Source organism: Vigna unguiculata, chromosome 1 (genome assembly GCF_004118075.2).
Source record: "Vigna unguiculata cultivar IT97K-499-35 chromosome 1, ASM411807v1, whole genome shotgun sequence".
Taxonomy (NCBI): domain Eukaryota; kingdom Viridiplantae; phylum Streptophyta; class Magnoliopsida; order Fabales; family Fabaceae; genus Vigna; species Vigna unguiculata.
The window spans coordinates 29,167,233-29,192,224 of record NC_040279.1 but is presented as its reverse complement, the minus strand read 5'-3'; the positions used below and the strand labels follow the sequence as shown (position 1 = coordinate 29,192,224).

At 36.0% G+C, this 24,992-nt stretch overlaps 1 protein-coding gene across 1 annotated transcript; it reads left to right on the top strand.

Moving 5' to 3' along the window:
- Positions 1–599: 599 nt before the first annotated feature.
- On the top strand, positions 600–10,626 carry LOC114162354 (cytoplasmic tRNA 2-thiolation protein 2). Its single transcript, XM_028046213.1, has 7 exons — positions 600–960; positions 1,106–1,454; positions 1,835–1,921; positions 8,497–8,618; positions 8,799–8,877; positions 9,162–9,556; positions 10,179–10,626. Exons 1-7 carry the CDS (start codon positions 665–667, stop codon positions 10,225–10,227), a joined length of 1,377 nt encoding a protein of 458 aa, XP_027902014.1. The 5' UTR covers positions 600–664; the 3' UTR covers positions 10,228–10,626.
- The last annotated feature ends 14,366 nt before the right edge of the window (positions 10,627–24,992 follow it).

Genomic DNA, 24,992 nt, shown 5'->3' with positions numbered 1-24,992 from the left:
TATAATTAAGTTATTATTCCTTTGTTATGGAATATTATATATTTTTTCCTTAGGGGAACACTTCAGTGATTGGACGAGGAGAGTTGAGAATAAAAAGCTCTATAATATATATTCTAATTTTTTTAAATCAATGATAAAAATAAATTTTAGATTATATAATATAAAAATAATAATCATGTTATTTGTTATCTATATATAATTGATCAATCATATAACAAAAAATGTAATCACCATAAGAGTAGTATTGAGTTTTCACACAATTTTGTTTTAAGCAATCAACAATCGTTTTTAAATTAGTTATCTAAAAAATTAACTACTTCAATTTAAATTTCTTACATTATATACATCGATTACTTCTATTTATACGATTATCATTATAATTACAAATCATATAATTAATTAGGATAAACAGAGATAACAAAATATAAAAAATTAAACCAAAATAAACCTAAATAATTTTTTTAAGACTTAAATTATTTCTTGAAAAACATTTAAAAATTAATGGAACTCAAATTATTAATGATTCAATACAAACTAAAATAATAGGAAAGAACGTCTCCTAAAAATTTGTAATATTTGCTGCTGCAATGCCTAATTTTGTTTTCTTAAAATAGTCGAAATTAAAACCCCGCAAAACCCTAACAAGGTAAGTGCAATCACCGCGATGGCGTGCAATGGCTCTGGGTGCCAATCCGGTTCTTGCTACAAAGACGAAGACGCAACATCTAACCAACCAATCAAATCCCAAGAAACCGATTCAACAATCCCTACCAATGTCTGCATCAAGTGCAAGATCAACGTCGCTGTTTCCGGCTACGGCGGAATCGACGACGGCCGTTTCTGCGCCGATTGCTTCAAAACCAACTTATTCGGAAAGTTTCGTTTTGCTGTCACTTCAAACGCCATGATCACGCCCACCGATAAGGTCCTCGTTGCCTTCTCAGGTGGCCCTTCTTCCAGGTCAGTTCAAAACCCAATCCCCTTTTTATTTTATTTTTCTCTTTAAATGTCTTTAATTTATTATTTGAAATGTTCGGCTAATTTAAATTTTGATTATTGTATTTAATGGAGAATAAAAGGTGTGTTTCTTTTTTTTTCTGTTTAGGGTAGCTTTGCAATTTGTGCATGACATGCAAGAGAGGGCTCAGAGGAACTTTGATGCGAGTAGGGATAGGTCTTTGCCGGTGTTTGGTGTTGGAGTTGTGTTTATTGATGAGAGTGCCGTCTTGTCTATTCCTTCCAGTGAAATGGAGGAAGCTGTTGAATTTATTAGAGAGGTTGTGTCTTGTTTAGTTCCGCCGAGGAAGGAGTTGCATATTGTTCCCATTGAGACGATTTACTCGTCGGATTCTGGTGATGGGAAGGATAGGCTAATCAAGGTAATGAACACGGTCACTGATCCGACGGGAAGGGAGGATATGTTGCTGTGTATGCGAATGTTGGCGCTGCAAAAGGTATGTTTCTGGTTCTGGATGACTGTCTTACTTAATAATATATATATATATATATATATATATATATATATATATATTTATTTATTTATTTATTTATTTTGACAACAACGTTTCATACATTTGTTAATTTTAATTTGAATTTACATAATAACAATCATATATTTATCATTATCATGTATTCTATTACTTTTAAAATAAATGTATCTTGTAAATATCATATACAATACATTTATCATATTCGTTCATCATAGCTTACTATTATGTACATCATAGCTTACTATTATGTACATCATAGCTTACTATCGTTGCCTCTGAAGCTTGTAGACATACATTTGTTTATATGAAAACGAGTTTGTTTGAAAAATTTTATGATTGTACAGGTTGCTTCAGAATGTGGGTATAACAGGATCGTTTTGGGATCATGCATTTCTAGGATTGCTTGCCATGTCATTTCAGCCACCGTGAAGGTTTGTTACTGGATTTTACTTAGTCAGTCATTATTGTCGGTTGACTGATTAAGAATTATTTTCATGATTTGTGAATCAGCTTGCCAAATTGAATGTTCTTCACTCTAAGCATTGCTTGCTTGAGGAGTTTCTCATGTGCTTTGTTCTGTCAATTTCGACCTAAGAAGCTCGGACAATTTAAATAAAATCTATTTCATAAATTATTTGATTTTCTTTACCTTCAAAGATTAATTAAGAAGATAACTACATATTGAATTAGTCATTTATCTAGTTTTTTACATAATTAATAGATTGATTAGTAAAATTAATTTTTTAATACATATAAAAGGACAAATAGTGGCAACAAATGTAAATAAAAGAGGAATTTGTGGGCAGAAACCCCACCCTGGTTTCTAGCTCCTACATGCCAGCGACCACCCTGCCATCATGCAGTCCATCGTCCCTACCTTCCTAGATCATGTCACAACAAGTCCCATTGGAGTCCCATCTTTGAATCTAAGGACACTACGCCTTCCCACAAGAAGAGAGCCACGGTGGCAGCATTTGCCACTGTTATCTCTTTGGCAAGTGTACCAATTCGTTACAAGTAGTAAAATAGAAGTCCAAGTATCGTTTTCCCAAGGATTTGCATTTGTTTGTCTAATTATAATTATTTACTGATTTTAGCAACGGTGACAAACATTAATGGTTAATTTTATTCTCAAGAAAAACGTACAAAATTACTAAACATTAAAGTTATAAAATAATTTAGGGTATGCTTCACTAAGGTTGAATTTCATGAACCATAATAATGCAATATTTCCTACACAATATCTTTATCTTGCTCAAACATCCACATCATAAGCATACTAGTCCTAATTCCTTAGAGACAAGTTCTTAGTCAATGTGCCAAAACATTAATTCCTTAACTATTTTAACACAAGACTTGCATTAAGATACAGTGTCTAGAATTACCTAGAGATTACGTCTATTCCTAGAAGCCAATCTCATGGTTGTTTAATCAAAGTTTAAGTTCCAATTCATTTTACAATGATTAGATACCACCAAATAGCAGAGATTTCCATCATGCACATGAATAATTGAGATAAAACATATGAACAAAGACAAAGATTATATTGCATAGGAAAATTACAAAGAGTGCAAGTTCGTTACATCCAACCCTAATGAAAGAGGAGTTTAGTCACTCCTAAACATATAGAGCGCAAAAGTTGGATGAAATTGATGGAATGAATGAAGGAATTTGAGTTTTTCTTGTCCTAGAGTAGCCTTTCCCATGTTTTTCAATCTCTGTTGCGTTCCCACACTTCAGAACTTCCTGTTTTGAGTAACTTTTGACTTTAACCACTTCAGAAACTGTCTTCTCGCTGGGTGAGATGTGATTCTTGCTTGCGAACGGACAAGCCCATTGGGCGACAAACCACTCTCGCTGGGTGACAAGGTCTGCAATTGTCTCTAATTCTCCAATCATTCACTTTCCTATACAATAATCCCTAGAAAAAGACAAAGTATATCTATCTTAAAAGAAACTTAAAAGCATCCTAAATTTTTCCACAAAACACATGAATGAATACAATTAAGAGGTTTAATCAAACATGAATAATAAGTATTTTTCACACTTGTCAAAGTACTAAACCCATAACGAAACTACACATAACTAAACAACACCAAGGAGCATTTTAAACAGAATCTTAAAAATAACAAATTTTATCCCTAGAAATCTCAGGCATCATCCTCAGGAGGATCCTCTTCAACAACAACATCATCATCAATATCATCATCAACATCATCATCAGAGACAACACCATCACCCCCCACTAAGATTCTGGCTTGCCCTAAGGCCAAGAAACATACTCATCAAACTGGGGTCTCGTTATGAGAAAATATCAAGTGTGTTAGGAATAGCCAAAGACAACTTATGTAAGTTGTCCACGACACACCATGTGCTTCGTCGAATTGCCCATTGGCTATCCCAAATATCCTCCCGTCTAGCAAACATTTTACCCATAGTTGCCTGAAAGAAAGCTCTAGAAAAAGTAGAGGAGCCACGAGATGAACTCAAAGGACGTGATCGAGCAGTAGCTCTAGGTGTAGGAACAAGATTAACTAGTGGGTTCACACAATGCTTGGAGATGAACCTGCTAATTATGGGGGGTTGGAGGCTAAGCAGCACTGGTGTGTCAGAAACAACACCTTTCGTCTTGCATAAAGCAGTGATGAGTGCTGGAAAACCCAACTTGGAAGCCGTACTAACAATGATGGCAATCTCCTGTGAAATGATAACCCCAATATCAATGTCAATAACATATATGATCCCATAAATCAAATAAGAGCGCTCAAGATTGATATTTGATGTATGAGTATTGGGAGAAATGTTGGTATAGGAGAAAACACTCAACATTTGTGTCAAGCGAAAAGTTAATTACGGATCTTCGTCTCATACTTCTCAAATTGATTCCATGGACGAAGATGTTACCTTTTAGTATGACCAACATAAATTTACATATGAAGATGTTGCAAAAAGATTTCATGAGATCATACCTTTCAGGATCTTACCAAAGAGGCTTGTCAAATTGAAGGAGGGGGAGTTTGATGACTTCAGGATGGAGTTAGGGAGACGACAATGACATCGAGTGTTGGGGAACCTTCCCAATGAGATTGATGAGGTTCTAGTTAAAGAGTTTTATGCCAATGCTTACAACTCTGATGGTTATTTGCCTCGCCAAGCCAAGGTCAAGGGTGAAATGATTAAATTTTACTACAAGGCATTAAATACTTTCTTGCGGACTCTTGTATTTTCTGTTGATAGGAACACACCATACAAGAGTCCGCAAGAAAGTATTTAATGCCTTGTAGTAAAATTTAATCATTTCACCCTTGACCTTGGCTTGGCGAGGCAAATAACCATCAGAGTTGTAAGCATTGGCATAAAACTCTTTAACTAGAACCTCATCAATCTCATTGGGAAGGTTCCCCAACACTCGATGCCATTGTCGTCTCCCTAACTCCATCCTGAAGTCATCAAACTCCCCCTCCTTCAATTTGACAAGCCTCTTTGGTAAGATCCTGAAAGGTATGATCTCATGAAATCTTTTTGCAACATCTTCGGATGTAAATTTATGTTGGTCATACTAAAAGGAAACGTCTTCGTCCATGGAATCAATTTGAGAAGCATGAGACGAAGATCCGTAATTAACTTTTCGCTTGACACAAATGTTTAGTGTTTTCTCCTATACCAACATTTCTCCCAATACTCAAATATCTCTTATTTGATTTATGGGATCATATATGTTATTGATATTGGGGTTATCATTTCACAGGAGATTGCCATCATTGTTAGTATTGCTTCCAAGTTGGGTTTTCCAACACTCATCACTGCTTTATGCAAGACAAAAGGTGTTGTTTCTGACACACCAGTGCTACTTAGCCTCCAACCCCCATAATTAGCAGGTTCATCTCCAAGCATTGTGTGAACCCACTAGTTAATCTTGTTCCTACACCTAGAGCTACTGCTCGATCACATCTTTTGAGTTCATCTTGTGGCTCCTCTACTTTTTCTGAAGGTTCCTTTCAAGCAGCTATGGGCCACATGTTTGCTAGATAGGAGGATAGCAGGCAATTCGACGAAGTACACATTGTCTCATGGACAACTTACATAAGTTGTCTTTGGCTATTTCCTAACACACCTGATGATTTTCTCATGATGGGACCCAAGTTTGATGAGTAAATTTCTTGGCGGGGCAGGCCAGAATCTTGGTGGGGGGGTGGTGGTGTTGCCTCTAGTCAAGGTGTCCAACATTAACTTAGTATGATATTGCAAACCTTCTAAGAAGAGATTAAGTTGTGCAGGCATGTCAAAACCATGAGTAGGGGTTTTCCGTAACAAACCTTTGAACCTATTCCATGTTTGACTCGTAAGCCTCTTATTGAAAGGATGAGATTTCTTGCTTCCCTTTATTGATCTTGGAAAGTACTTGTTCAAGAATTTGGCCAGAACATCCTCCTAGTCAATTAAACTATTCTCTGGGAAGGAGTTCAACCAAACCTTGGCATTCCCAACCAAAGCGAAAGAGAAAAGACTAATAGCCTCATTTGGCACTTGGTGAATCTTAACTGTGTTACATATCTCCAAAAAAGTGGCCATGTGTGTATGGATTTTCATGTGAAAGTTCAGTAAACTGGTTACTCTGGACTAAATGAATCAAGGCCGACTTCATCTCCATGTTGGCAGCATTTACCACAAGTTGTAATGTTGCTGAAGTTATGAGGTGCAAAGAATGAAGCATAATCTTCCATAGCACGTCGGACTTGTCTCTTACCATGACCATCACCGACCATTTCTTCCTCCTCTTGATCAGTTGAGGAGAAGATAGACTGTTCAAAAGTAGATGCTGTCTCATTTTCCTCTTTAACCTTTTGATTTTGCCTTCTTCTTCTACTGTTGTTCCTATGAGCTCTTCTTTCAATTCAAGATTAAATAGTAGATTATCAGCTTTAGTCCTGTTTCTCATGTAGAACAAGAAACACTAAAAAGACAAGTAAGCAGATACAAAATACATATATACACAAATACAAAAAAAGATGAATATACAAATGAGTGTATAAGCCTAAACTTGTAAATAACACAATCAGACAAAACAAAAACAAACAAATCCTTGGCAACGACACAAAAAACTTATTTACTCTTTGGCAAGTGTACCAATTTGTTAAAAGTAGTAAAATGGAAGTCCAAGTATTGTTTTCCCAAGGGATTTGCGTTTGTTTGTCTAATTATAATTATTTACTGATTTTAGTAACGGTGATAGACATTAATGGTTGATTTGATTCTCTAGAATAACATAGACAATTACTAAACATTAAAGTTATAAATTAATGCAATATTTCCTACACAATATCTCTATCTTGCTCAAACATCCACATCATAAGCATACTAGTCCTAATTCCTTAGAGGCAAGTTCTAAGTCAATGTGCCAAAACATTAATTCCTTAACTATTTTAACACAAGACTTGCAATAAGATACGATGTCTAGAATGACCTAGATATTATGTCTATTCCTAGAATCCAATCTCATGGCTATGCTATCAAAGGTTAAGTTCCAATTCATTTTCCAATGATTAGATACCACCAAATAGCAAAGATTGTCATCATGCACGTGAATAATTGAGATAAAACATATGTACAAAGAGTAAAGTTCGTTACATCCAACCCCAATGAAAGAGGAGTTTAGTCACTCCTAAGCATCTAAAGCACAAAAGTTGGATGAAATTGATGGAATGAATGAAAGAATTTGATCTCTTCTTGCCCTAAAGTAGCCTTTCCCGTGTTTTTCAGTCTCTTGCATTCCCACACTCCATAACTTCCTATTTCGTGTAACTTTTGAAACTTTAACCACTTTAGAAATTGTCTTCTCGATGGGCAAGATGAGATTCTCTCTGGGGGAACTGAAAAGGTTGTTGGGCGACAAGGTCCTAACAGTGCAACTCTCTCTTCTTCTCCAATCCTTCACTTTCCAATACAATATCCAATACAATAATCCCCAGAAAAAGACAAAGTATATCTATCTTAAAAGAAACCTAAAAACATTCTAAATCTTTCCACAAAACATATGAATGAATACAATTAAGAGGTTTAATCAAACATGAATAATCAGTATTTTTCACACTTATCAGCCACTGATGTGAAGAGGAGACACAACAAAGCCATTGCAAAGGCTTACCGCCATCACTTCCATTGCCACCAAAAAGGCTCACTTCTGTCGTTTCCTGTGCCACTGCAATACATCCAAAGGGTTGAGCTGCATCACTTTCGGCGTTTTCAAGGACTGGCTGCGTCACTTCCAGCAGTTCAAAGGTTAGGCCACGTGCGGTACAAGATAATGTGTCTGACGTCATGTTGTACTGCACCTGTAGGGTCTCCATGTAAGTGGTGCATTGGAAGTGAGGAAACGGCTTCCCATTGACGCAACCAAGCTTTATAGATTTTGAAGCATTATATTTAAAGAGTTAGTTGTTGAAATTATACACATACTCTTATATGCTTCTCATTTGATGCATTAACTCCCCATATATACATTTGGTGAAGTGCATAAGAGTCTCTTAGACAGTTAAAAGTTTTGTTTAAGGAGAAATGTTATCTGGTTGCTGTGTTTACTGATGGGGAGTATCACTGCTGTTTTTCTTCATTTGCTTAGTAGAATTCAGCTGTTATATTCTTGATTGCCTGATCTGCAATAAAAAAGCTTTCTCTGAAAAGTGATCCTCGATATGATTGGATCGAAAATGCATGCTGAGTGTTAACTTTGCCTATTTGAAGTATTGAATGGAGCAATCTGAGTTAAAGGTGACATGAAATCAAAAAGTCTAATACTATTAGCTCTCTCTCTCTGTTTTTTTTTTTTTTTTTGCAAGTTAAGGTTTCTATAACTATGTGGATTATTTTAGGATTTGTGTCATTGGCTCATTGCTCTTGATAAAATTATACTAGTAATCCTTGGGACCTTGTCTATATTCTTACTCTCTCTTTCCTTCTAAATAAGGAATGTCCTTGTATAATCAATTCAGATGTCTTGTTTTAACAGGGTCAAGGATACTCATTGCCTGCAGATATACAATATGTTGATGCTAGATTGGAAGTTCCTGTTGTACTTCCTCTGCGTGACTGTTTTGCCCAAGAGATAAACATGCTTTGCCACCTTGATGGGTTTGTAGTCCTCCAGACATGTTAAACATTGACGAGAATAGAGATTGGTGTTTTTGTTTGTTTATGTTATAAGTTTTGTATAATTTTACTTTATTTTGCATGTGTGGTCTTTTATGTTTGTCGACTGAATTATATAAATCTTACTTAATGTATGTGTCTCATCTCTTTTTGGCAGGGCAGTCTAAAGACTGTGAAGTTGTCTACAGGTCCGTGCTCTAGCATTAATAGCTTGGTATCGTCTTTTGTGTCTTTATTGCAGGTATACTTTGGTGTGCCCTTAACCCTTTTATATATCCTGGAGACATGTAATGATATATAAAGAAAGTCAGTTCTTGTGACTGTGGGTGTTTTAATATGAGCCATCGTTTTTTTATGACTCGCCTTTGCGTCAAGTTCTCCCACTTGATGTTTTAGGCTATGGTTTTGCATATTGTGTGGCTTAATGCTTGCTTTTATGGAAGATGCCTTTTTTGTTTTTATGATTTACTTTAGCAGGAACTTAAATTTAATGAGAAAATAAGTAGATGAATACCTATTTTGCAGGAAGAAAACCCATCTCGAGAGAGCACAATTGTAAGAACAGCTGGTAAACTCACTCCTTTTCAATTCAATAGGATACCAGAGATCATTGATGGAAATGTTCCTTTGGCGACTCGAAGACGACAGAAGAGATATAATCTCAAATCAAATGAGTCTGTTTCCTCTGAATCTTTTTGTACTCTCTGCAACAGCCCACTCAACAAGAGTGAGATTGTTGATCGGAGCAATATGGATAGCCACAGAAGTAGTGACAATTTTTACAATACCTGCTGTTCAAGTTGTCAGTTTCAGATTCTTCCAAGTGATTCAACATCAATTGAACAATTTTATATGGATTTACCTCAATCAATGGTTGGCCGAGCAAAGCAATCTAGCGATGGTAATTTGAGTCTGCTAAGGTGAGAGCTTGTTTTGCTATCAATATCAGTTGATTGTATTTCAAATTTGTTAATAACTCGTACCACTCAGACCTTGGTTACTTCTAGCCTTGTTGATTCCTACAAATCTGTTGACATAATCTGTTTTCTTATCGATAATTTTGACTAGTATATGTCATTGTTAAGTGAAAGTACAAGCAATGGTAAAAGAAATTATATGAATATCAGAATTTTGGATAACCTGTTTCTTTGGCTTTGCAAGTATTCGTCAAAATACCGACCCGCCTTGACTCCATGTCTTAGAATAAATTGTGATAATGAAATTCCTGAATCAAATTGTTTTGACTATCATTAGGAAACAGCCATACTTTAATTTAGGTCAGGTTGTCCAGTCTTTGGGGTTTCTTACCTAAAGGATTATTTCTCTTGTTGATGCCTTTGGTTACACTGAAGACATTACTTGATATACCTATGCATCTTTTCGGTGTATGCACATTGCTCGAGTTATGGTCAATATTTTAATTGTGATTATGGATTTCTTTGAAGTATGCTTGAAAGATGCTATTTATTTTATGATAGGAACTTAATGTCTTGACCTTTGTTCATGACATCAGAGATTATGTGGCAATATTCTTGTTTTCAGGGAACAAATACAAGATTTTCTGCTTTCTGATGGTGAAGATGAAAAATAAGATTACTTGACTGAGTGTTAGAGGTTTCTTTTGGCTTGTGGCTATACAAAGAGTTATAAAGCACGGAGATCCACTGGCTTCATTCGGATCGTGGCTGTTGATTATCTGGGATACTATTTGAGAGCATATTTTGGCGGGGATAGATTAGATAATTTTTTGTATCCTTGGCAATTCAAAGAGTGATGAAGCTGACTACGGATACTCGTTGGGCGCATCAAGGTTATTTAGATACTGCTTTAGCATTGATTTTGCGCCTATTTAATGGGAAGTGTTGCCCCTCTACAACAATAAAGAAATCATTTTGCAACTTGTGACTAGTATGACATTGTTTAAGGAAGAAATTGATAATTATTTATCAATTTTTTAATTATAGAAAATAGAGACATTGAGACAAGACTGTTATTTTGAAGATATAGGACATTGTGTGGCGTCCCAATTAAATACTACTAAATTAAAACATCACAGTTATAATAATAAAGAGCAATCAGATGAGTAGTATACATATCGGAATTCACTGGTACAGTCATCCATAAATATACTTAACAGAATACTAAGGCATACTAAGGATGCCATAAACATAACATATACTGAGAGTTTAGAAGTTTGCAAAAGGTTGTTCCTAGAACTAGGAATTATATAAAGGCACTAGGACCATAACACTGCTCCTAAGAACCACAGATAACATGTTCAACTAAACGACACCGCTGCCACCATCAAATCCACTTTCAGCATTTCTCCCATTTGCTCCCACCAATTAAGTGATCACAAAAGAGAAAGCAATACAAGAAACAGACACAAATGAAAGGGTAAGCTAGTGTAGAATGATTTTTAACATATTATAGTAAGCAGATATGTAAAATAGTTCTCAAGCATGCAACAAAGTAGGCACAAAGTCATGTTATAGCAAACAAGCAAGACACTATGACTCAATTATCCGGATACATATAATAAGATTGGATTCACTGGATGTGGTGGCCTCTACTGCTCTGCAGAGGCATTGCCAATGGGTTTCACCCTACCACACACAAAGTTAGCCTTCAAGCATCTAAGGTCCTTATCCTGCCAAAGACTAGGGCCTCCCGCTACTCTCACCATTTATATTAGTTTGTTCTACATGAGACTAACGGATCCTTTAGAGTTTCGGGATGCGATCTTTACTTGAATCCTTATCTTAATTATATACACTACACACCACCATGAGGTCTCTCCCACAAGACTCATAGAATTACACCTATCTCACGCCAAATTCATGTTTCTCATACCCTAACCACCACTTTCATTTCAAACATCAAATTCCCATGCCAACAAACCACCAACTAACAGTTCCATGCCATAATCACTTCCAGCATACCAATTCCAGTTCATACAACTCATACAACTCATGCAAATTCACATAAATCATGTATGTTCGAGATAAATAGCCACTCACAACTTAAACATGAACATAAAGTGTGAACCTGCACTGTTCTCGCTTAGGCTAGAAGCCCTCGCTTAAGCGACAACAACTGTCTCACTTAAGCTAGGCATTCTCGCCTAGGCGAGGCCTTTAACAGTGACACTCTGCGAGCCCTTGCTTGGGCGCGACCAGCTCGCCTGGGTGAGATCGCCACTCGTCCAAAACTAAAGTCCCTCGCCTGGACGAGGACTCGAGAAGAGCACAACTGGTTTTTCTCGAGGGCTCGCTTGGGCGAGCCATTCTCGCCTGAGCGAGACGATACGTCGCTCAAAACAAGAGTTGGTCGCCTGAGCGAGATGCTCGAGTAGAACTAAGGCGAGCTTATGCTGTTCTCGCCTAGGCGAGACGAGCTCGCTTGGGCGAGAATACCAGCTCTCTCCCATTGTTTCACGCATGCAGCACCCAAAAACAGCCAAGTACAATCTATACAGTTCATCCAAAAATAGGTACAAGCATTTTTTAATCACTTTAAGCATACAACAGAAGCAGAAACAGACCACGTACTTCAAGACACGAAAAAGGACCTAGCTTCTCTTACCTTTTTAGACGCTAGCAAATAAAATGGTAACCCAAGAAAGAGCGATAGGGCACTGGAGCAAGCTACGAAGCTGAAAACAAGCATACACAGAGTTGAGAAATGAGGTTCCAGAAAGAACCCAAGACAAAACTAGAGTCTCTGAACTGGAAAAGGAGAAGAACAAGGTTGAAGTTCAACTTACCCGAGAGAACAAATCGGTTTAGCTAACTAGCAAGGGGAGGAGCATATGCCCTAGTAGAGCACTTTGGTGGAGTGAAGAGTGTGAGGGAGGGGAACAGTTTCTGAAAAGGAGACAAGTGAGTGTGAGTGGCTGGAAAGGAGGTATTAGGGTCCCTTCATGGTCTGGCATTGGGCCTACGAAAAGGGCGAGACCCATACACATATAAGTTGGAAAAATGGGGCTTACACATTGTTTATAAGAGTATTTAAATTCTATATATTAAACTGAGAATATTTTTATTTATTCACGTATCATATTTTTGTTATTAAAATTTATCATATCTGTTTTATTTATCTTGTATCTATTATATTAATTGTGTTTTCTCAACCCAATTGACTTGTGTGTATCTTTTTAACAACTAGAAGTTTTACAGGTATCAATTTTACTGAGGTTTGATGAGTTAGTTAGAGGAGGAATTGACTTCCAAATTCAACTAATTTGATGAGCATTGCTTGTTGCGACTTTAGGTGAGATAAAACTTCACTTTATGAACAAACAAGTATAATGAATGATAAAAAGTTGTCAATAACTGAGGTTTAGTATAGTGAGTAGTAGTGTTGCAAGTAGAATGTATACCTTTTATGACGACAACATGTCAATCATTTGAGAGAAGGAGACAATATTAGGGAAGAATAAAGTATAACGTCCACTGTAACATTATGTGTTGAAGGTATATATTTGGAACGAACTTAAGAAAGTGAGAAAGTGAGTGCATGAGTTTATTAGAAGGAACAAATGTATAGTTTGAAAAAACTCAGAAAACACCAGGAGACACAATATTGATTAAGATCAAGAAAAAACATTATTAATCTTTTTGAGGATGATGATATCTTATGAAGACACATTTGATGATTAAGGAAAAAATTATCTCAAATGATGATATCTAATTAGTAAGATAACATATAGTTAGGATAACATCTAAAAATGACGAGGAAAGTGACTGCGAAGAATAAGTGTATGAGTAGTTTAAATAAGACGTCTGTTTTTGTATTCTACTTCATTTATTTTTTTGAAGACTATGAGGATACAGTGTTTTATGATAAATACCATTAGCTGTCATGAACTGTTGGAAGCGGTAAAATGGATATTTATGGACCTTGTTACTACAAAAAGTAGGAATATATCTAATTGTGTTTTGATTTCACTAGAAGTTTCAAATTTAGAAATCTAATCAATTTTTCAGTAAACAAATCTAAGTAAATCTATGTTAGAATATAAGGGAAGGTTGAACAAAACCATCAGTAGCAAATATCAGAGAATTAGACATTTGGAAAGTATGTAAAAATTTAATCGTGCAAAATCAGCAACGGAATAAAAAGAATAATCAATGGAAAAAGTCATTCAATTTTACAAGGAGAGTGATTATAAATTACTATTTTAAACTGATATTATAATCATTAATACAAAGTGAAACACGTAACAAATCAGGTAAGATCATGTAAAATCTAGAAAAGATGTGAAAACACATCTCTTTGCAAAAAGAGATGATGAAAAACACCTCTCTTTTAAATCTAAAATTGTTATTTATATTTCAAAATCTTTGGAACTTATGAATATGGATTTATTTGGTTACGTAAAGACAACAATTTTTCTTGGAACATACTTTGTTCTTGTGATGGTTGATGATTATTCTAGGTATATTTGGATTTTTTTTCTAACACTCAACAGTCAATCTTTTTAAAGCATTTAAGAAATTTAAGTAATTTAAAATGAAAAAGAGTTGAAAATAAAAGTCTTATGGTGTGTTTGGATAGATAATTTTAATGAAGCAATTATTTTTTTTTGAAGAATTTAAATTTCTTTGTGATGAAATTTTTTGTTTGGATAGAGAAATTAAAACATTTAAAATGCAAGCAATTTTTCAAAGTATTTTAATTAGTTAAATTAGTAGAAATTTAAATACCCTTAAAATAAGTGGAATTTGAAAATTTTCTCACTCAACCTCACACTCTAGACATCTCTAGTAGAGTTATCATTTTGGCTAAGGTGGGCTCGACGAGCCGGGCCGACGACTCGACGAGCTAGACGAGTCAGGTGGGCCCGAAGACTAAGACGGATTGGGCTGGCTTGACGACTCAAATAGGTCAGGCAGGCCCGACGACACAAATGAGTTAGGCTAGCTCGACGACCCACACAACCTCACCGAACCCGATGACCCACATGTATTGAGCTGGCATGACAATCAAGCGATCTCAACAACTAAAATGGGTCGAACAAGCTCGACGACTAAGTCGGGTCAGGCGAACCCGACGATTAAGATGGGTCGTACAGGCCCGGCGAGACCGACGACCAAGAAAGGCTAGACAACAAAGACGGGTCGGATATGCCCAAAGACCAAGACGGGTCAGATGGGTCTGCCGATCACAACGGGTCGGACAGGCCCGATGACTAAGAGGAGTCGAACGGACCTGACAATCAAGACAGGTTAGACAAATCCGACAACCAAGACGGGTTGGAGGAACCCGAAGACCGAGACAGGCCAGATAAACCTAACGACCAAGACGAGCCGAACGAGCTCGAAAACAAAGACTGGTCGGACATGCACGATAACAAAAACAGGTGGACGAGTCCAACGACCCAAACATGCCGAGCGGGCTGGACGACATAAACTGGTTGGGCGAACCCAACGACCCGGACAGGCTCGACAAACTTGATGACCAAGACGGACAAGACAAGCCCAACGATCAAGACGAATCAGACAAGCTCGACGACCAAGACAAATCTGAAGGGCTCGACAAACAAGATGTGTCGGACAGGCCTGACGACCAAGACATGTTGGATGGGCCTGACGATACAAACAGGTTGGGCGGTCCTGATGACACAAACAAGTCGGGTGGGCCTGACCACCAAAATAGGTCGGGTGGGCCCGACGACCTAGTGGGGCCAAGTCGGCTCAATGAACCAAATGAGTCGAGCCAAGCCAAGTCGACGAACTTGGTGGGCATGACCAACCCGTATGGGTTGTCAAGCGGGTCAGGCTTGTTTGGATTATCGTGCCGACCCAACCTGTCAGGGTTTCTCAACCGACCTGGTCCGTCTAGTTCGTTGGGTTCGTCGGGTCAAACCAACTCGACTATGTAGTTGGGTTGGCCCAACCCATTTGAGTTCTCAAGTCCGTTTCCAAATTTATCATGAATTCAAAACATAATTAAACTTAAAATGAAATTCTATCTCATAAGAAATCAATTGTTTATCCAAATAAGAAATTGAAAAGTGATGTATTTTAATTTCTTTATCCAAATAAGTTATTTAGAAAATGAAGAGATTTTAATTTCAAGCAATTCAAATACAATGCATTTCAATTCCTTAGCATTGTTGAAATGTTTTATCCAAACACAAGGTTAAGAACTAATTATGAAGGGAAATTTCAAAATGAAACTTTTTGTGAAAAAAATGGGATTCCTTATAATTTTTAAGCTTGTATAATTCATGAACAAAATGAGGTTCCTGAAAGGAAAAATAGATCATTAGAAAAGCAGACAAGAACACACTTGGACAAGATCATTAGCTTTTAAAATTCTCTCTTTTAAAAGCTAAGTTAAACCAAAGCTTGTTACAGTGTTATTTCATAATCTAACTTCTTGATTTTTGAAAATATAGAATTGTGCCTATTTTATAGAAGCAAATCACACTTTGGTCCATTTTAGGGAAAAAAATTCAAAATTAGGCCAAAATAATAGATTATTCCAAAGTGAATTTAGAAATTATTTTCTACCAGAAAAATCAATTATTATAGAGATATTCGATTATCTTAACCCTAAAAATTATTTGTAATCAATTGTGAAAAGTGATAATCGATTATCATATGGAGAAAACATTTTTATGAGAATTTCAAGAGTCTCCCAAATGATAATGATGTAGGTGTATTAGAGCTCTCTTCCACTTACCATTTAAATCTTTTCTAGCTCTAGTTTCACATAGAATTTTCATTCTTATGACTTCATCACAATTTTTACATGTCTTTCAATATGACTTTTGCATATATCATTATTCTCAAAACTTTCTTTTCTTTATGATAATAATGAGAAATGGGAGTAGAAAGAATAAATGTGTGTTTAACTTTCTAATTTTAATTTTATTTTTTTGAGAAACGAAAAGGACATACAAGAGTGAAAGATGACTACAATAGTTGAAAAATTTAAAAGACAATGAGCAAGAACAAAAAAATATATCTCAACAAATATTTTTAGTTTTATTATATTTAATTTTATATTTTATTATTTATTAACATTAAATATTATACTTTATAAAAAAATTAAAATCTATCTAATTCAATATATAATATAGGGTTAATTATGTTTTTAGTCCCTCAAGTATTATGCGATTTTGTTTTTAGTCCCCCAACTAACGTTTGCTCCAATTTGGTCCCTCATGTTTTGAAACGATTGGAAATAGTCCTCCTTTTTGGACGCCGTTAGATTTATTTGACACCTGGCAAACGGACTGCCACGTATGGATCCTGTTTTATGCGATGTAAGTGGACTGTGTTTCTGCACGTGCTGTTTAATTAAAGAGAAGGTTTACATCCAAATAAGTCGAAGAGTTATTTTGTCTGAATTAAGTGGGGGAGTTATTTTGAGTGTGGCATTTATTTTGAGTGGGAGAGTTATTTTGAGTGGGACATTTATTTTGTCTGAACGAAAGTGTTGCACAGAACAATCCAGGGCTTGAGGGAAAGGATTAAACCCTTACACAGCAATCACGAGGTTGAGGTTAGGGATTAAAGCATCGAAGAGTAGAATCGGGAGTAGAATCAGGAGGTTGATGTAAGGGATTGAAGTATTGAAGAGTAGAATCGCGACCTAAGGTAAGTTCGGTCCTTCAAGTTTTTTTTTTTTTTGGATACTTGGTCTGGTTTGGTTTCATATTTTCGTTCGTTTATGGTTGTGTATTGATTGGAATAAGGTTTTTTACGATAAATCGCGACCTAAGTAAGTTCGTTCCTTGTATGGTTGTCTATTGTAGGGCTGGAAATGGGGTTTGCAGTTGCTTTTCATCACATGGGACGATTCGAAAGGAATAAGGGATTAAAATACGTTGGGGTGAGATTCATGTAGTTAAAGGGATCGACCCCGATTTTTGGTCTTATTTTGAAGCATTGGGCATCCTCAAAGAGTTTAAATACGCGGGTGATGTTAAACTGTGGTGGAAAGGTTCAAAAGAGAAGCTATTAAACAATCTACGGACGCTGAATGATGACAAGGACGCAATGGCTTTGGCTTTCTTTGCAGAGGAGACTAAGCAAGAGGTTGATATATACGTTCAACATGTACCTAGTCAGCCTGAAGTCGTACACTTTATTTGCGATGGTGTAGCAGAGGAGGTAGTGGGTGAAGAGAATGTTATACACCAAGAGGAAGTACTGGTTGAAGAAAGTGTGGTAGGAGAAGAGGAAGAACTGGCTGCAGGTAATGTGGTAATTGAAGAGGAGGGAGTGGCGGCAGGTAATGTGGTGATTGAAGAAGAGGGAGTGGCTGCAGCTAATGTGGTAATTGAAGAGGAGGGAGTGGCTGCAGCTAATGTGGTAATTGAAGAGGAGGGAATGGCTGCAGCTAATGTGGTAATTGAAGAGGAGGGAATGGCTGCAGCTAATGTAGTTGTAGAAGAAGAACAAGTGGCTGCAGATAATGTGCTAGTACAAGAGGAAGAAGTGGCTGTACATAATGTGGTAGTTGAAGAGGAAGGAGTGGCTGTAGAAAATGTGACTCAACAGAATGTGGTAGCAGAAGAGGAAGTGGATGTAGATAATGTAAATTGTGAAGATGAAGATGGTTTAGGTGGAGAGAAATTAGATGACAGTGAAGAAGAGAGGGTGGCAGACGATGATGATGGGTTTGGGATGGATATTGATCCACCTGTGAGGAAGTTTGGGGCTGTTTTAGATAGGTGGAAATCATTCAAACGGAATTCAAGCAGAGTGAAGAGGAAAAGAGATGTTGGTGAAGGGGCATTTGTGACAAATGAAGATGTTGGAGTGCATGGCATTAATGAGGACTACGAATCAGATGAATTAGATTCTGATGTTGACAGTGATGAGGGTGCTGCCACAGTTGGTCCCAAATTTAGTAAGTTCAGACATGAAGATATGAATAAAGACTTCAAATTTAAATTGGGAATGGAGTTTGGATCTTTGAAGGACTTTAAACAAGCTTTAATGGAGCATAGTGTTCTTAATGGAAAAGAAGTAAAGTTTGTTAAAAATGATCAGAAGCGAGTGAGGGCAATTTGCAAGAAAAAATGTGGTTTTGTAATGATGGCTAGCAGGGTTAGAGGAAGGGAAACCTACAGAGTGAAGACACTTATTGGGCGTCATAAATGTGGAAGGGTATTTGGAAATAAAAATGCAAACAAGGACTGGATTGCTCAGGTCCTTATAGACAGGTTTATGAATGTTGGTATTATGACTGTGGCTCAAATTATTGATGAGGTGAAGAAGACATATAGTGTAGGTATAACACCATGGAGGGCTGGGAAAGCAAAACAGATTGCCATGGACTGTTTGGTTGGGGATGGTCAGCGACAATATGCTCGTCTATATGACTATGTGGCTGAATTATTGAGAGTGAAAGCTGGAACTTTCAAGATTAAGATAAATCAACCCCAACCAACTCTGCCACCTAGGTTTGGCTGTTTTTACATGTGTTTAGATGGATGTAAGCAAGGGTTTTTGGCTGGATGCAGACCCTTTATAGGTGTGGATGGTTGCCACTTGAAGACAGCGTATGAGGGTCAATTGTTGGTTGCAATGGGTAGGGACCCGAATGATCAATATTATCCACTGGCTTTTGCAGTAGTAGAAAACGAGTGCAAGGAGACTTGGAGGTGGTTCTTGACATTGCTGTTAGAAGATATTGGGGACATTGGAAATCATAGATGGGTATTTATTTCAGATCAACAAAAGGTAAGTATCATACTGGAAACTCTGATTTAAATTAATCTGGAATGTCAAATTCATATCTAATTATACCTCTGATTTAAATTTGTGCAGGGCCTAATGACGGTCTTTGAGGAAATCTTGAATGGAGTGGAACATCGTTTCTGTTTGAGACACTTATATAGCAATTTCAAGAAGAAATTTGGTGGTGGTGTTGTGATCAGGGACTTGATGATGGGAGCAGCAAAGGCAACATACTATGCAGCATGGGAAAAAAAAATGGGTGAGTTGAGAAACATCAACCCTGATGCTTTTAATTGGTTACTTGCCATTCCTAGGGAGTCTTGGTGTAAACATGCATTCAGCATGTATCCAAGATGTGATGTCTTGATGAATAATCTGTCAGAGTCATTTAATAGTACTATTTTACTGGCTAGGGATAAACCTATAATTACTATGATGGAATGGATTAGATCATATATAATGAGTAGGTTTGCAACCCTTAGAGAGAAAGTGAATGCATATACAGGTATTGTGATGCCTAAACCACAGAAAAGGCTAGACAGGGAAATAGAAAAAAGTGGGAATTGGCTTCCTGTATGGGCAGGGGATTCTAAGTTTGAAGTGACCCAGGGGTTCACAATGGAAAAATTTGTTGTTGATTTAAGTAACCATAGCTGTAGTTGTTATTTTTGGGATTTAGTTGGTATACCTTGTAGGCATGCTGTGGCAGCCATTAATTACAAGGTTGAAAACCCAGAGGATTATGTTCATGCTTATTACAAAAGGGATGCATACCAGGCTTCGTATGGCCCTCAAATTACCCCTATCAATGGACAACAACTTTGGCCAAAAACCAATCAACCTGAACTACTGCCACCCATTTACAAGACTCCACCTGGGAGACCAAAAAAGCTAAGAAGAAGGGAAGCTGATGAACATGTCAGCCATTCCAAACTATCAAAGAAGAATACCATCATCAAATGTAGCAAGTGCAAACAGTTAGGCCATAACATAAGAAGCTGTAGAAGGGGGATCAGAAACAGAAAGGTAAACGCAAATCTGTACTACTTACGATTTCTTTCATTCCTAAATACAACTTCTGAATCTTGAATTCATACAAAATTGCCAGGGACAGATGCAGACAACTGGTAGTGCAGCAACCAACACTGCAGGAACATCAAACCTTAGCTCCACCAGTAGAACCAGATCCACATCACGGGTTGCACCATCCACCAACCAAGGAGAAAGACCTCGAACCACCATATGGAGAAGAAGGATGGGAACAAGGGTTTTAGGGTCTCAAACAAGTACTGCAACTTCAGCACAACCCACGTGAATGTGAAAGAATGAAGTTTTTTTGTTGAATTTTTTTGTATGGTGGACCACTTTTCTGTAATGTAGTGCATTATAATAGTGAAAGTTGGGACCACTTTTTTGAATTATAATAGTGCATTAGAATATTGGGCATAGTGAAAGTTGCCCACTTTTTTGATTGCAGAACTATTGCATTATTGTATTAACAATTTGGGACCACTTGTCTGTTTTTGACTTAATTGACAGCTACTGATTGTTGGATTACGTTTTATTGTTTATGAATGAAAACTATTTATCTGTTTTTGACTTTTGTTTCAATTCCCTGAATGTGGTATTAAGGAAATATTTCAGAATCTGAAATTGATGATGACAGTAAACGCATAATAATGACAGCTACAAGTTCCATTTTCATTGCAAATACTAAGACATAACAGTAACCAAAAGTTTGAAATTCCATTACAATTCCAATAATATCATAATCACAACTACAAAAAACTACCCACTACAGTAATCTCAAACTATAGTAATCTCAAGCATTGCAATTAACTTTGAACAACAACATGAACACCATTATAATTGTTGAGACCCACGATATCACAAATAAAAAAAACAGGAATGTCCCAATTTTTTTCTCTTGTTGCAATTTCATCTTCAACTTCTCATTTTTCTTCATCAAATCAAGCATAATTTTCTCCATTTTCAAAGAAACTTCATCTTCTTCACCTTTTTTCCCACCATCAACTCTTTTTCCACCACTGGCTTCACTCTCTTTTTCTTTCCCTTGAAAATCAGATTCCTCGTCGTCAACCCATTCAAAGTAATTACAATGTGAATTGGTCTGCGAAAGAAAAAAGATGAAACCATTACCACAAATACAAAAGCAACATCCACTAAGTCACGGGATTTGAAACTTACAGCCCAATTTCGACATCTCCAAAATAATCTCCCTTTGTTTTTCACAGTAGATGCCTTTAGGAGCAACAATCTTTCCCCACACCCACAGACTTTGGAGGACATTTCTGAAGATGACGCACAACTTTGCGACATTTTCGAACCTGTATTCCGCGGCGTACATGGAAACCCTTTGCTACCACTCTTCATCACTCAAGAACGCAATAACTATGCCAAACTCTGCCTACCCAGTGACGATGTGCAGCAATTGCTCACCATCTCGAAGCCCCAATTCACAAATTTCAATTTTAGGGTTTCTAAATTTCCCAACCCCTCTTTTATTTGGATGTAAAGCTTCTCTTTAATTAAACAGCACGTGCAGAAACACAGTCCACTTGCATCGCATAAAACAGGATCCATACGTGGCAGTCCGTTTGCCAGGTGTCAAATAAATCTAACGGCGTCCAAAAAGGAGGACTATTTCCAATCGTTTCAAAACATGAGGGACCAAATTGGAGCAAACGTTAGTTGGGGGACTAAAAACAAAATCGCATAATACTTGAGGGACTAAAAACATAATTAACCCTATAATATATACTACATATATTTTATAAATAAACTTAAAAATTTTGGAGGGACCATGACTTCCCTATAATTATATGAAGATCTATCCATGTCAATGACTTTTTTACAAAGTCTTCTAACCTTCAAGTCGAGATATCCAAGATATAGATATCGCTCCAAAGAAGGGCTCGAAAGGGATATGGCTATAGAAGACATGCTTAAGTCAACAATGTGTATTAGATGGTAATAAATGTTGTAATTAATTTTTCTCGTTCTATTTATAGTGTGTTTATGACTTTTTACCTGGATAAGCCTGATCCACGTGAATAATCACTTTCATTAAGTTATCTAATGTTATGTTAATGTGTTTAACGGTTTCCTTACTTTAATTGGAGTTTACTACTATTACTATGTCTTGAGCAAGACAATACAGTAATGTTTGAATAGATGTAGACGTAGGTGATGATCTCATGTGTACATAGGACATCGATCATACTTCAAATGAGGTTTAAATGAATATATTTTATAAGAGAAGCCTTAAAAAAAAACATTTATATTTCCATTTTAACAATATGTAATTATGGTTAGACATTATATAAAAATAAGACTCTTATTGATATGAGAGGAGAGGTTTTGGTCACACATTAAATTATGTTGGTTTGCATGAGTTATTTACTAAAGTGATTGAGATTCATTTGCTTTCTAAATACAATTTTTTACCTATTTATAGTATATAGAAGTCCTAAAGAGAATATTTTAATCATTTGAAAGATATGCAAATGAAAATGGAAATTATTTACTTTATTATTCATTCTCATATTTAATGAGATTCATATACTTACATTAATCTACTATTTTCGTTCTAGCACTGAAATTAGTTATAAAAATATTGATATAAAATATATAACTTATATAATAAATTTGTATAATTATTATATATAAACTTATAATCTCTATATATGTTTATAATTATAATACAAAATTTATAATTTTATAAAATTATATATAGTAATTGCAATTTATATACAGAATTATATAATTTTATTCAACTTACTTCATATTTAAACTTGGAGACATTTTAATAGGTATTATATGTATGTACTCTTAATCTGTACCTTTTATTTTATTTTTTCTTAGATGAACAGCTGAAATTAATTAGGTACTAGATGAAGAAAGAATAAAGCTAAAAATACATGAATAAAAATGGAGTGCAATCTTCTCATTTTAGAATATTATGTAAATTTTTCTTATAAAAATTTACAAATTTTAAGGAAAATTATTTTTACCAACTATTGTATATACTTTTAATTTAGTATCAATTTTCTTTTGTATAGAAATTTATAAATCACACATTAATGAATCTACTTTTTTGCAGATTTAAAATTTGTAGGATATTTCTTAATTATTATTTTAAATCTACAAAAGAATTTCTTTTAAACATTTTTAAATCCAATTCCATTATGTATTGTCTAAATTTGTAGATAGGTAATATAAATAAGTAACCATATTTATGTATTTAGATTAGTTGCTTTTGAAACAACAAAAATTTAAAACATAAATGTTTCTAATGAGACACAAGAATTATACAAAAGATAATATAATATAACTGTTTGGTTTCACTTTAGAAATCCTTAGTCAATTTCTAAAATCAATTCATACCAATTAATTATGTGGAGATATCAAAATTAATTTCTAAAATTAATTAAAGATGAGAAATTCACAACAACAAGATTTCACAATGTATAAGTCAATATTAAGATTTGTTTTTCTAAGATGTGTTAAAATACCCTATGACAACTTTGTGAAACAACTATCTGCCTTATATAATCTTACATTTTTTTCTCAATTTGGATAAAAGGTTTGATAGGTCATATTAATACATCTCTGATTCATTAGTGAATAAATAAAACAGTAAATAAGGAGATTTGAATAAACACCATCAACATAAAAAAAAAAATTTCGCAACTAATATTATCTCAACTTCTCAACTTGGTTCTTAAATAAACTTCTTTTAAAATTGAAGACACATAAGCACGGTGGAAAATAGTGTGCTTAGGTTGTCATGATTCATAAAATATTCTCGTGAACAAAAATTTTGTGATATTTTAAATGACTCTCATTACAATCCTTAAGTAATTATCTTCCACACAATATTTTATGTTTTAATGATAATTGGTTGCGTTTTGAATTAAGGGTGGTTAAAGAAATTTGGAGACCTTTAAACTTGTAAGGCCCATTAAAAATCTTTTATCTTTTTTTTTTTCTGCCCTAAAGTTAGTGGGCTGTCCTTGTAAGTGGGCCTAAGGCCGGCCCAACAGATAAGGTCACTAGGTCTGCCCTAAACCTAACATTTCTCACATTTTCAGAAAAGTTGTTATCTTTGCATTAGAGTCGCAACCGTCTTCTACCTCTGCTAGGGTTTGGGTACCATCGTGAGCACGCCAGTTCGAACCCGTTTCCCTTCCTACGTAAGTGCTTCCTCTGTCTGTGTTTGTTTTCCACCACTGTTACTCTAAGTAACTAATGTTTCCGCTGTTGGTCATGGTTTCCAGCTCTTGGAGTCGTCTCTTGAGGACTGCGTTCCGCTGTTTAGGGTCAAGCTCGTGTCGAGTCTTTTGCTAGCTTGTTCCCAGGTAAGGGAAGCTAGAACCCTATTGTTCGGTACAAAAATGGTTGCTTTGATGTTATTCCGTGATTTTCGTGCTTATATGTGGTTGTGAGTGTATGGTGTGAGTTGATTTGTTGCTTGGGTATGAAACTGTGCTGATGGCAGAGAGGAACAGTGGCGGAGTCTGATAGACTCGCCCAGGCGAACCTATCTCGCCTAGGCGAGAGTTACAGGGGCTCGCCTAAGTATTTCTTCGCGAAGGGTCGCCCAGGCGACCCACTGTACGTTTTGGGCGAG

Bases quoted from the DNA above. Each gene is read 5' to 3' on its own strand.
- LOC114162354 (XM_028046213.1), top strand. From the start codon at position 665: ATGGCGTGCAATGGCTCTGGGTGCCAATCCGGTTCTTGCTACAAAGAC. The intron at 961-1,105 runs GTCAGTTCAAAA...TTTTCTGTTTAG, and splicing joins TCAGGTGGCCCTTCTTCCAG to GGTAGCTTTGCAATTTGTGC. The intron at 8,619-8,798 runs GTTTGTAGTCCT...TTGGCAGGGCAG, and splicing joins ATGCTTTGCCACCTTGATGG to TCTAAAGACTGTGAAGTTGT.